Genomic DNA, 13,980 nt, shown 5'->3' on the forward strand with positions numbered 1-13,980 from the left:
CAGGACCCCCTGAGAATCTAATGAAAACTACAGACCAGAAAAAAATATATATATACACACATAATTTTTGCATGCAATTTCAGAGGGTCCATGAATCCCATTAATTCTAAGGCTTTCATCCTTAGGACCTATCTGTCTCCAGTGAGAATTTCTTCTCTAGAGCCTCATCAGATGTTTAAAAACTAGGGGAAAAAATCACCTTGTTGTAATCAAGAAGCAGATGCAAATGCCCCAGTGGCTAACTAACTTATCATATGGCAACCTTTCAACTTAATGACCATTTATTGAGGCTTACTATATGCTGCATGGTATATGAGCTTCTCTGGATGTTCCAAGAACCATGTTATAAAAAACCAGGGATTTTTTTTTAAGGCTTCTTCCTGCCAGCAAGGTCAAGCCAGCCCCTGCCAGCAAAAGTCAGCCCCTAGGGAGTATAAATTGGCACAACCACTTTGCAGAGCTATTTGGCAATGCCTCGTGAAGCCGAGGATGCACAGAGTACACAACTCAGCAGTTCCACTCCCAGGTAGATGCCCTAGAGAAATCCACTGGCAAGAATGAGGGGACAGCTTGGTTCAAAATAGCCCAAAGCTGGAAACAACCCAAACAGATAAATACATGGTAGAATATTCATACTGCAGAATATTATGCAGCAGGGAAAACGGATGAATGAGCCCTAGTCTTGTCAATCACAAGGTGAGGGCAGAAGGAAGGCTGTAGAAGGAAATGTTTACAGAGAAACTTAAAACTGTGCAAGAAGGCACTATATATATTTCTTATATACTTACGTGGTCAAAATGTAAAATAGGTACTACGTATTTCTCATACTACATGTATATAAAAGGGTAAATACATAACTGGAAATTATTGATAAACACAAAACTCAGGAAGTGTTTCTGCATGGGGAAGGGAATGGAACAAGGCCAGGGAAGAGAAAACAGGGGACTTACACTGTATGAGAAAGGTTTCATTTGGGGGAGCCTGGGTGGCTCAGGTGGTTGAGCATCCAACCCTTGGTTTCGGCTCAGGTCATGATCTCAGAATCGTAGGATAGAGCCCCGTGTCAGGCTCCACACTCAGCATGGAATCTGCCTGAGTTTCTCTCTCCTTCTCCCTCTGCCCCTCCACCACCCCACCAACACACTCTCTCTCTTTCTTTCTCTCTCTCTCCCCCACCCTCTCTGTCTCCCAAATAAATAAATCCTAAAAAAAAGAAAAAGGTTTCATTTTGATGGTAGGCTGTTGTTCTATCACCTCCCTGTCCTCACCTCTTCCACTCTCTCCCTCACTTACTCTGTTCCCGCCACTCTGGCCTCCTCACTGCTCATCAAACATACCAGACACAGCCCAGCCTCAGGACCTTTGCATGTGCTATTCCCTCTGCCTGTCACTTTCCTCCTTTAGCTATCTTCAAGCCTCATTCACTCACCTCCTTCAGGTTTTCATTCAAATACTGCCTTCCCAATAAAGTCTTCCCCGGTTTCCAGCCCTCCTGTCATAACACGTCCCATCCTTCCTCTGATTGATTGTTTCTCTGTAGCCCTCACCGCCACACACACTAGATATTTATTCATTCACTCATTCATTCATTTAGCTTTTCTTCACTACTTGACTATCTGTTGCACAAAAGGAGGGACTTTTATCTGTTTTGTTCACTGCTGTGTCCCAGAACCTGGCACATAATGGGTGCACAAAAAATATTCATTGAGTGAATATTTGCATACACTAATATTTGTTACATTATTCTCTACTTTTTGAATGTCTGAATATTTTGTTATGCACTTTTTAAAAAATGATTTATTTATTTATTTTTAAAGAGAGCGAGAGAGAGGAAGCATGAGTGTGGTGGGGAGGGGCAGAGGAACAGGGAGAGAGAGAGAATCTCAAGCAGACTCCCCACTGAGTGTGGAGCCTGATCCCATGACCCTGAGATCAGGACCCAAGCCAAAATCAAGAGTCAGATGCTTAGTGGCCTGAGGCACCCAGGCGCTCCTTTGTTATGCACTTTTAACAACAACAACAACAAAGTCAGCTATTAGGATGTTTCAGAGACAAGTTTCCTACTAAGGCAAGAAAAAAGGTGCCCAACACCACAACATGTCCTTGGAAACTGCCAAGGTCCCAAGCCACAGGACTATGGGAACAACCAACAGAGGACCCTCAGGGAACACTCAAGCCCACTAGAGCTAGCCCAGGGTACCCACAACAGACCATTCACATCTGAATGCCTCTACAAAAACAGCCCAATATGACAAAACTCCTTTTGGGAAAAGCAACATTGCTCTGAAACAACAAATATGCTCAAAACCTGAATTGCAGGAGCTCAGCCAACACAGCATGGGGGCTAAGACCCATGACATCTGCCAGGAGAGACAGGATCTGGAACAGCAACAGAGCCTAGAGGAGTGATTTGATCCTAGAAGAGAATTACAACCCCACAGAGGACAGCTGTGACTCCACAGAGGAGAGCTGTGACCCCACACAAGGGAGCTGTGACCCCACAGAGTAGACCTGTGACCCTATAGAGGGGAGCTGTGACCCCACTGAGGACAGCTGTGACCCCACAGAGGACAGTTGTGACACCACAGAAGACACCTGTGACCCCACAGAGGGGAACTATGAGGAATGAATAGGGGTCTTGGAAGACAAGCCAGTCTTAGCTTGGAGGAGAGGAGTGGGTAGACAGAGGAGCCAGAAATCAGCACAAAATGGTAATGTCTATGCTGGCATCTGTTACAGGACTTTGGGGTCCCTAACAGAGCCTGACTGGGTACTCAGCAAATCCACCTTCCTTTGTTCTAAGCACAGTCTAATGTTTCTCAGCTTCCCCTGCAGTGATGTGTGTCATGTGAATAAATTCTAGTCGAAAGAATAGGAAGGGAAGAGGCATGTGCCAGGCCTGTAAAACCTCCCTAGCATCACTTTACATCCTCATTTTTCTTTTGTGGTTTGATGCATACAAGCACAAAGTTCTCGGAAGCTGTGAGTCAACAATGAGGAGCCACAATGTGGTAAGGGCCTGGGTTCCCTCAATCACTGCTTGGAAGAGAGAGCTCTGCCAGCAAGGAACAACTGTTTTGGACTTTCAGTGAGTGAGAAATAAATTTCTGTTGTGTGTAAGACATTACCCAGTTTTTTCTATTGTTGTCATAACAGCTAGCGTTACCTTATAGAGAGGGTCCTTAGTGGAAAGTGTATACACAGTCACCTTTCAACTATGGTGCAATATATACAGATCCAAAAACTATTTGAAGGCACTCACTGTACCTTATCTAGCTTGGTTTTCTCCATAGCCCTACCACAAACTGTTGCACCCAAAAGTCCTCAACAACCATTTACCAGCTGGAAATCAAGATCAACTTGGAATAAAGCCGTCTCCAAATGAGGCAAAAGGATCACACATGCACAACAGTTAAAACCTTGAGTTCTGGAATCACATGATATTAGGTTCAAATTCCAGTTCCACTAGCAGGGTGATCTTAGGCAAGTTCATATCTGTTCTTCTGATCTCTCTGTGGTCCCACAGGAATATTAATATTTCTTAATTCATTGGGTTGCTGTGAGGATTAAATGAGAGAATGCACAGAAAGCTCTTTGGAAGCAGTCAACTCTACTAAGCCATTATTCTAATTGTAACCAAAAGCATCTGCTGCAACATGCAGTCAGGGTATGCAGACGGGGTGCAAGAAGGCAAAGGCATGATGAAAAAGAACATGGGGACTCAGCCTTCCCAAGCCCAGACTTTACACACCAACCATGATGTTTCCAAAGTCTTCATAGTTTGAGATAATTCTAAGCATGTGACACTTACCCTGTCAGCACCACCACAAAGTCCATCACGTTCCAACCATTCCTTAAGTAAGAGCCTTTATGGAAGGCAAACCCCAGGGCGATGATTTTAATGCCAGCCTCGAAACAAAAAATTCCAATGAAGTATGGTTCTGTATCATCCTGGAAGGGAGAGAAGGTAAGGTCAAGATCTTTGGCTGGTAGAGGGTGGCACGACTGGGGACCTGGCCCACCCGGAGATCTCTACCCATTTTTCCTCACCTCTCCAACCCTCCAGCACCCACTGCCCCCCAGTGCATCCTTCCCAGAGTTCTTTTGCCTGATGATTTTGCAAGAGAAGCAGAAGCATGGAGAAGACACCCTCCTTCTTTCCTTTTGGCCAACCTCACATATCACTTGGTCAAACAGAATTGTTTGTTTGGATCTGTGGTGTCCAGTATAGAAGCCATGGGTCACATGTGGCTATTTAACTGTAAATTAATTCAAATGAAATAAAATAAGAATTCAGTTTTTCAGACACAGTAGCCAACATTCCAGTGACTAGTATACTGGACAGTGCAGATGGAGAGCATTTCCATCACTACAGAAAATTCTACTGGAAAGCACTGGTTCAGTATGTTTGTCACATGCATCACTCAAGGCCTTTAAGTTTAGACCCTGTACACCAACCTCAGCCCCGGATCTGACACTTGTGAAGGTTCTCAGCTGGTATGCACCAGCACAGCCATTCAGGTTGCTAAAATATTGGAGTAATACTTCTGCATTTGCTGGCAAAATGGCCAGTGTCCTGGTCCCCAGCCCCTCACTGAACCTCCTGCCAATTTCTGGCTTCCAGCTGATAGTTTATAGTATTTGAAATTAAGCTACGAGCTCCACTCCATCAGATCCCCTATATGGATGTTTTCCAATCTGTTACAAAGTTTCTCAAGCTTCAATCCTTTCTGCCTTCATGATTCTTTCCCTATCAGCTTGCCATGGTACTACTATTTGCTTCCTAGTTTTCCAGCTGATTCTCTTTACTTAGCTTCATCTTAAACAAACAAACAAACAAAAAGTCTTGAAATCATAAGTTTGATAGGTTAGTGATATGTTTTAGAATACATGTTATAATTCATACCTATTAAAATTTAGATGTCTTGAGAACCATCTATACTCTGGATTGGGAACGAGTGGATTCTTACATCCCCCTCTACCTACCCTTGAGCTATTACAGCTGGACCTGAAAAGGTAACAGAAAGGAAAAAACGTCTTCTTCATTGCACTATCAGAATGCCAGGAGAGGAACCAGAGCACTTGGGGATGGATAGGGGGATCGAGAAGGATTTTAGTGCTAGTTTACAGCTCTGCTGAGTTTCACCAAATGAGTAAATTTGAATGAGGACTATGAACGTTCCCCACAGCTGATATCCATGACAGGAGACACACAAGATAAAAGAACAAGCCAAATGACACCATACACAAGCAACCAGGCTAACATCAGAATGTGGGACATACCTTAGGGTCATGGGACTGATTTCTGCCATAAGTCAAGGGCAGGAGCGAAAACAGTTGTTTTAGTTTAAAAGGTTTAAGCAGGGATGCCTGGGTGGCTTAGTCAGTTGGGCGTCTGCCTTTGGCTCAGGTCATGATCCTAGGGTCCTGGGATCGAGGCCCATGTTGGGCTCCCTGCTCAGCTGGGAGTCTGCTTCTCCCTCTGCCCCTCCCCCTGCTTGTGCTTGTGTACTCTCTCTCTCAAAAATAAATAAAATCTAAAAAAAAAAATTAAAATAAATAAATAAATAAAATCTTTAAAAAAAATAAAAGGTTTAAGTAGCATAACAAAATCTAGACCCTGCCTGGATCCTGGTTTGACCAAACCGACTGAAAAATGCTTTTTCTGAGACAATCATGAAAATCTGATTCCTGACTAGGTCTTAGATGGTTCCAAGGAACTGCTGTAAGTTGTATTGGGTGTAAAAATGTCACTGTGGTAATGGAAGAAAACGCCCATATTTTTTTAGCAGTGTAGACTTAAGTAAGTATATGGCAATGAACTGACAAGTTGTCTGGGATTTGCCTTCAACAATTTTGGCCAGGAAAGACAAACCAATGAAATGCAAGGGGCCAGAGGAAGCAAATAAAGCAAAGTCTTGACAACAGCTGAATCTGGGTGAGAGGATCTTAGAGGGGTTCATTGTATTGTTCTCTCCATTTCCATGTATAGTCAATATCTTTCACAAGAATTTTGTTTCTAATATGATGTTTCTATGGACAATGTGAACACTTGTTACCCACTGCCCTTCTGGTCAGCATCGGGTTAGCCTGGTCTGGTGGGGGGGTGAGTCATGAAGGCGTCTCTCTCCCCAAATTATTGGTGTTCATGAAATTTAGGCTTCCCAGGTGGGGGGCTCATGATCCAGCTCTTGGCTCCAAGACTGAGAGCCCACTTTGCCCTCTGCCCCCATGGCCACAGCAACTTGCCTCTAAAGTAAAGAGAGACCCCTCAAGAGAGACATCACTCACCAGTCGTTCAGACATTGGGGTCTTGTCATCGTCAGGTAGGTGTTGCTCCAGAGCAAGGACAATGCAGTTTGCTATGATGGTAGCTAAAATCATATATTCAAAGGGAGTATGGAGGAATTAAGGAAAATCTTTCCAGCTTGTTTAGGCTCACAGCAAAACCCAGCAGAAGGTAGAGAGAATCCCCATACACCCCCTGCCCCCACACATGCACAACCCCCCCCAATTATCAACATCCCCCATCAGAGTGGTGCATTTGTTAAAATCAATAAACTTACACTGACACATCATTATCACCCAAAGTCCAGAGCTTACATCACGGTTCACTCTTGGTGTTGAACGTTCGGAGGTCTGGAAAGTGTATAATGACTTGCATCCACCATGAGAGTGTCCTATGGAGTAGTTTCACTGCTCTAAAGACCCAGCAGATGACTTTTTAAGGAAAATGTAGACGTTATTTCTCCATCTCACCAACATTCACAGAGCAAATATTAATTCAGCACCTACTGGGCTCCAGGCCCTGTTCTGGGCACTGGGGACACAGCTTACAGTAAAAGAAACAAAAATCTCTGCTCTTGTGGAGAAGTGAGCGTGTGAGATAACCACACATATAGAGCGTTACGAGGTGGTAAATGCTATGCAGAGAAAAAGCAGGAAAGGAGGTTGGGTGTTGCAATGTATTTATTTTTTTAAAAGATTTTATTTATTTGTTTGAGAGAGAGAGAGACACAGCGAGAGAGGGAACACAAGCAGGGGGAGTGGGAGAGGAAGAAGCAGGCTTCCCGCTGAGCAGGGAGCAGACGCGGGGCTCAATCCCAGGACCTGGAGATCATGACCTGAGCCGAAGGCAGACGCTCAATGACTGAGCCACCCAGGTACCCCTGGGTGTTGCAATTTAAAGTAGAGTCATCAGGGGCTCCTGGGTAAGTTAAGCATCCGACTCTTGATTTCGGCTTAGGTCATGATCTCAGGGTCATGAGATCAAGCCCCGCATCAGGCTCTGTGCTTGGCAGGGAGTCTGCTTGAGATTCTCTCTCTCCTTCTCTCTGCCCTTCCCCCTGCTCACATGCACTCTCTCTCTAATAATAAATAAGTAAACCTTTAAAAAAAATGGAGTGTTCAGATCTGACACCAAAAGCACGATCAACTAAAGAAAAAACAGGCAAAAAAAATAAAAAGTAAAAAGACAACCAACAGAATGAGAGAAAATATTTGCAAATTATGTATCTGATAAGCCTGGCATCCAGAATATATAAAGAACATTTGTTACTCAAGAACAAAAGGCAGTCCAATTAAATAATGGGCAAATGGCTTGAGTAGATATTTCTCCAAAAAAGATACTGAAATAACCAATCAACTACATGCAAAAATTCTCAATATCCTCAGCCATTAGGGTATTGAAAATCAAAACCACAATGAGCTACCACTCCACATCCACTAGAATAAACAAACAAACAAACAAACAAACAAAAAACACCCAGAAAACAGTAAGTGTTGGCAAGGATGTGAGAAATTGGAACTTTTGTGCATTTCTGGTGGGAATGGTGCAGCCTCTGTGGAAAATAGTTTGGTGATACCTCAAAAAACCCACAGATTACCATATGATCCAGCAATACATATCCTAAGTATACACCCCAGAGAACTGAAAAGCAGGTACCAAAACACATGTTCATAGCAGCACCATTCAAACAGCCAAAAGGTGGAAGCAAGCCAGATGTCTCTCAGTGGATGAATGGATGGACAAAATGTGGTCTCTCCAGACAACAGAATCATCCTCGGCCATAAAAACGAAGTACTAATACATGCCACAGTGTGGAGGAACCTCAAAAACATTATGCTGGTGAAAGAAGCCAGACATAAAAGGCCACACACTGTACAATTCTGTGTATGTAAAATGTCCAGAACAGGCAAATCCAGAGAGTCAGAAAGCAGATGTGTGGTTGCCAAGGGCCGGGGGAGGGGGTTGGGGAGTGACTGCTTAATGTTTTGGAACTAGATAGATAATGTACAACAAACACTCTGAATGTACTAAATGCCACTGAATTAGTCACTTAAGAATGGTTAATATTGTTATGTGAATTTCACCTCAATAAAAAAAATAATATGGTGGTCAGGGCAAGGCCTCTGAGAAGCTGAGCTTTCAAGATCTACGGAGGGAAGGGGTAGTCTGTGTGGCTATTTCCAGAGGTGGCATTCCCTCTCTCTCCAGGCACAAACTCCTTCCTGTATCCTGGGAACGTTCCTCCGGGTGGACGAGGCCTCCAGCGTGTCCTGCTGGAGGGTCTGCACTTGGGGAGGGTCTGTCCTGCTCACATTATATTAGGGCCTGCTGCTGATCAGCTGGTGAACCAGAATGTCCCCAGTCCCCTTGCCAGACCCACAGAGGCACCACCCAGTTAATCTGGGTGTAGAGAAGTCGGTGTTGGAAGGGAAAGCCACAGGGTACCGGTTAGTCTGGAGTAGAGCTCCTCCACCTCGGCACGTCTGACACTTGGGCCTGGGTCATTCTCTGTGGTGGGGGTGATGAGCAGTAGCAGCTCCTCCTCTCTAGTTAGGACAACCAAACCTTACTGACAACCAAAAGTGACCTCCAGGTATTGCCAAGTGTCCCCTGGGAACACTGGAATCCACTGTTCTGTGGAAGGATCAAAGAGCATGTCTTGGTGAACTTGGCCATGGCCTCCTCCCAGCTTTCTCCTTTGGAAGCCTAACTTGCCTTGTTCTGTCCTTTGGCCCTGGAGTTAGGTTTGGCCTTTTGGAAGCTCCATAAAACCAAGGGATCTTACAGGCTGGTAGAGTTGGAGCATATACTCACTTTCCAGGTGGGAAAAGAAAGTCTAGAATGGACAACCTGGGAGCAAGAGTTTAAGTAAATCAGGAAAACCAGGCCTTCTTTGTCACCGGCTTCGGCCTTTGCCTCCAGCTGAAAGCGTCTGAGCTGCGCTCTGTGCACACTCTGAAAAGCAAATCTGACACTCAGGGCAATTTGGGGAGCCAACAAAAGCCGGCCCTGCCGACGAGTGCCTCTGATTGGCTTCCTGCCTCCGAGCTGACAGTCATTAGGAGCACAGAGAACAAAGCTGGGCTATGTTGCACAAATACTCCATTCTGCCTCACCCTGCAGCCCAGAAAATAAGAGACAATATTTGTATACAGTGAAGCAACGCCAAGCCCTTTCCTGGCCTCCCCTTGCTGAGGCTTCTGAAGCCACGATTTGAATCTGATGATATCACTTCCCTTCCCCGCCAACTAGCTCCCTGCTCACTTCTGTATGGAGCTGCTGGTTCACTCCTGGGAGGGAAGGGGGTGTGTGGCCTCCTGCCCCTAAACAGCTGGGATGCGCCTTCCTCTCCATCAGACTTGAGCTGAGGTTCCAGGAAGAGTCCGAAAAGACTGGCAGCAAGCAGCACTTTCATGGGTTGCATTATCAGGGTTTCAATTGCCCAGTTTGCCTGGATTTCAGGCCCAGAGTTCTCCGGGTAGAGTGATGAAGCCTTAGCATGGGAGGGAACAGAAAGAGGCTGCCCACTCCTACCTTACTGCTTTTTCTTGTCAAACATGGCAATAGTGGCTATCAAATATTAACTCTTCTCCCTCCATGCACACATGGACCCTGCTAATGTCCACAGACCTGCCCCCCATGGAATCTGCAACATTGATTGACCTCATACCCTTGCTACTGAATGGGCCGCAGCAGAGCGTCAGCTGCATCTTTTAGAAATGCAAAGTCTCAGGCCCCCACGCTGACCTGCTGAGTCAGAATCTGCATTTTAGCAAGATCTTCAGGGGATCTGTGTGCACAGTGAAGTTTGCCTTAGATCTATTTCAGGGGTAGGAGGAGACCAGGTAATTGTGACTTTGAGTCATCTCAAGAGTGGTGGGGGCTCCCCTTTCTCCTCCACATTCTGACCCCAAGAGGAGACTTCAGGAGTCCCTGACCAGTCTTCTGGCCCCATGCAGGCAAGGGGGCTGGTAAGAAACCCAAGATCTTGATGAAATAAGAGCAAATTGGCATGAGACAAATACACAGAAAAGAAAATTCCAGCTTAACTGACATGGAAGGAGTCACAGCCTTCCATGACTTCCATGTCACTTAGGAGAAAAGCCAGTCTTCCTGGCAGCCAGTAAGACCCAGCATGACCTGCCCTCATCACCTCCCTGCTCTCATGACCTCCGTCTCCCCATGTTCCCTCAGCGGCAGCCACACTGGCCTCCTCCATGTTCCCCAAACTCCAGGCACATCCCACACCAGGGCCTTTGTACCTGCTCTTCTCTCTCCTGGAATACTTTTCCCCACAGACCCATATGGTTCCCTCCCTCACTCCCTTTAGGTCTTTACTCAAAGGTCACATCCCCAGTGAAGCCTTTGCCCCCTTCCCCTGCTTATTTTTTCCCTTGGCCCCTGTCCCTAGTCAAACATCTACTCTATTTTCCTTCTTTATCTTGTTCACTGTTTGTCTCCCCTGCTAGAATATAAGCTCTATGCAAGTAGGGATTTGTGTCTACTTTGTTCACTGCTTTATTCTCTGCAACTAAGAGAGCATCTGTTTTTATAGTAGGTGCTCAATAAATACCTGTATGAGGAAGGAAAGGTGGGTGGGTCGTGGTTTTTGCATCCTCTCCCCCAACTCTGTTGCATGCCAAGTCTCGGTGGGCATGTTAAGAACACAATCAGCTTCTTGAAATATGCATTGATGTGGTTGGCACACAGACACAAAGATGGGGTACTGGGTTCTTGGCATGGGAGAAGATGCCTCATCCCAGGCAGAAGTCAAAGGTAGCCAAGGCATGGGGAGGTGACGTTTTCTCAGCCCAACCCTGAGTCGTGCCTGTTCCTCCCAATTTAGAAAGCCTGGGTTCTAACTCACAGCTGCGGTGAGCAATGCCTCTGCTAGCTGAACTGAGCCTTCCTGCTCCCCGATTGGCTCGGGGAGAAAGCACCTGTGTCAGCGGGATCCAGAATAATCAGCCAGCCGAAGAGGCCAAGGGGAGGGAGTGTGGGGAGAAGAGATGAAAGGAGAGAAGCATCCCTGATGGGAGGAAAAGCTGGCTCCTGAAATGGCTTGTGGAAGTCAGTATAGCAAACAGCCCTGCAGGCAAGTGCGGATATGCAAAGCTCCCCCGCAACACACCAAATTAGATTGACCAGGACCACAGAGGCCCCAGACAGGGGCTGTGTGTGACACTGGAAATGACCAAGTGATTTTTCCCAGGGAAGAAGGGCTGCAGCTGCTAACAGGAACTACTCTTGGGATCCAGAACATTAAGGAAAATCAATTTGCAAAGTAGGCATGGCTGATGGTTCCAGCCCCTTAGTAAGACCTTGCAGAATGTCTAAGTAATTCATTCTTCCCTTTATGGTGCCCCCATCCCTATCTCATCCCCAACCTCCTGTGGCTGTTGTGAAAATCAAATCAGGTTTGTTAACTCATCAAGACCTTTCGTCTACTATAGGGGCTGCCTGAGGTTCTGAGGAAACAGATACTTCAGTGAGTCAACCAGGCAGTTGAACTTGTGGAGAGAAGCCAAACAGACTTTATTTTCATGTTAGTTCCATGCTCATCAAATTACCAGGAAAAGAGAGGGGGGTACCAGGGCCCTAGATGTATGGGTTTAGGACATACTCTTTGCTTCGCTAAACAAATGCCAGCATTTAACTCGGCAAAATGATAAACTATTATGGGGCCATTAACAGGCAAAACAACCATAACTACAGCTACATTTATCAAGTGCTTCATTGGGCAGACACTGTGCTAAGAATTTTACACCGTTTCAGTTAATTCCTTGCAACAATTCTACAAGGTGGGTTGCAAACCCCATTTTCCAGATAAGGAGATCAAGGCTCAGAGAGGTTAAGTAAATTGCTCATGATCAAACAGGAAATACTGGAAGAGCCAGTGCTCACCCCAAGATCCATGCTTGCAAGCTGGTGGTCCCCCAAAGACCACTCAGCAGCGTACCTTTATTAGAAGGTGGATAGTTTTGTCTTTATTTAAAAACTGGAGTTGGGGTACACCTGGGGCCTTAACCATATGGTTGTGACCAAATGGATTAGACATCAACTGAGTCCCAACTGCCACAATTTAATGTAGTATTGATCAACTACTACATGCTAATCCATGCCCTCATAAGCCCATCCCAAGTGGCTTATGTTAATGAAAATTTTAACTTCCAATAACCCAGACAGTATCCAGTTCTCAGACATGGGGTTTGAACTCTCCAACGCACATACCAACCAAAAATCAAGCCTAGAAAAGAGCTTTCCACTAGTCCACCAGCTAGAAATTCTAATGGTGACAACACACGACCAAGGGCAACTCTGGGTGCTGCTTGGGAACTTTTCAGCACCATGGCCAGCGGCAAGTGGTGAAGCTTAATTTCACATCCACCCAGACGTGGCAAGCCTGGGGCAGGGCAAGCAAACCCAGAGTCAAGTATTAACATTCTCTGAGACATTTGTAAAGACCTACATTTCATACCTAGGGTAGAGACACCCCTCCCCAAGAAAAGGATTAATTATGTCACCTGGAAAATCAAATGAAGAGAAAATTAAAAACCCAACACCAAATAGGTGTGATGTGTCATTTGTTTCTTTAATATAATCTAAGAAATTTCAACACTTGGTTCTGAAGAGAGAAGTCTGCCTAGGGCAGCTGGATCATGCTTCTGCTCAGAAAACTGGAAATACCTACATGAGAAGTCGTAGAGCAGAGTAGTTAAAGGGTTTGGGGGTCAGGCATGGTTCTGGCCAAAAGAGTTTCCTTCTCTGAGCCCATTTTCTCATACATAAATTACAAAAAGTTGTGCCTACCTCACAGGGCTGTGGAGAATAGAGTGAATGGACACAGATAATACACTTAGAACAGGACCTGGCATTCGTATGTACTCAATAAATATGTGTTTAGTTATTATTTACTCTGGTTCCTGAGATGGAACTTAATATCAAGAAAACTTAATATGCTTATAAAAGCATGAGATGGCTTTCATCTCCTTCTGATGGTGCAATCAATGTTTATATTATTATGTTTATGACAATTACAGCTACGAGTATTATTAACCTTTCCCATTCCTTTTTTACCCATCTAAGTCTCTGTCCCTTCCCTTCACTGGAGGCCATCAGCACCTACTCCCATCATGGCTGACTGAGCCTTCTCTCAAACCTAGAATCATTCCAAAACCAGGATGCAGTGAATGTATGCGATCCATTCCACGAATACCAGGCTCAAAATAAATGTTGCAAAAATTTCCAACAGGTATTTCATATAAATGGGATTACACAACATGCAATCTTTTCTGTTTGGCATCTTTCATTCAGCATAATGTTTTTGGGGCCATCCACGTAGGGGTGAGTACAGGTACTTTGTTCCTTTTATGGCTGTGTAGTATTCCATTGTACAGATGTACTGCAATTCATTTATCCATTCACCCACGGATGGCTGTCTCGACCTTTTGGCTATCCAGAATCGGTAACTTAATAGAGACAAAATGCAGAGTCACATTCGCCAGGAGGAGAGGGACGGGAGGAAATCAAGAGCAACTGCTTCATGGGGACAGGATTTCCTTTTGGGGGTAGGAAATGTTTTGGAGCTAGATGGAGGTGGTGGTCACAGGATGATGTGAATATACTAAATGCCACTGAACTGTTCACTTTAAGATGGTTAATTATATTACGTGATATGGAAAATCTCTAAA

The 13,980-nt window shown here is 45.1% G+C and overlaps 1 protein-coding gene across 6 annotated transcripts in view; it reads right to left on the minus strand.

Moving 5' to 3' along the window:
• The window catches only part of CACNA1A (calcium voltage-gated channel subunit alpha1 A), a 211,941-nt gene that overhangs the window by 166,050 nt on the left and 31,911 nt on the right, over window positions 1-13,980 (minus strand). For all 6 annotated transcript variants that reach the window (XM_073887694.1, XM_025863270.2, XM_025863269.2 and 3 more), the window contains 2 exons: window positions 6,292-6,397; window positions 3,812-3,951 (listed from right to left, as the gene is read on the minus strand). In XM_073887694.1, the coding sequence (XP_073743795.1) occupies window positions 3,812-3,951; window positions 6,292-6,397 (246 nt within the window). The remainder of the gene's footprint in view (window positions 1-3,811; window positions 3,952-6,291; window positions 6,398-13,980) is intronic.

The sequence above is a fragment of the Callorhinus ursinus genome, unplaced genomic scaffold (genome assembly GCF_003265705.2).
Source record: "Callorhinus ursinus isolate GAN/ISIS: 27379988/994484 unplaced genomic scaffold, GSC_fseal_2.0 scaffold82, whole genome shotgun sequence".
NCBI lineage: Eukaryota > Metazoa > Chordata > Mammalia > Carnivora > Otariidae > Callorhinus > Callorhinus ursinus.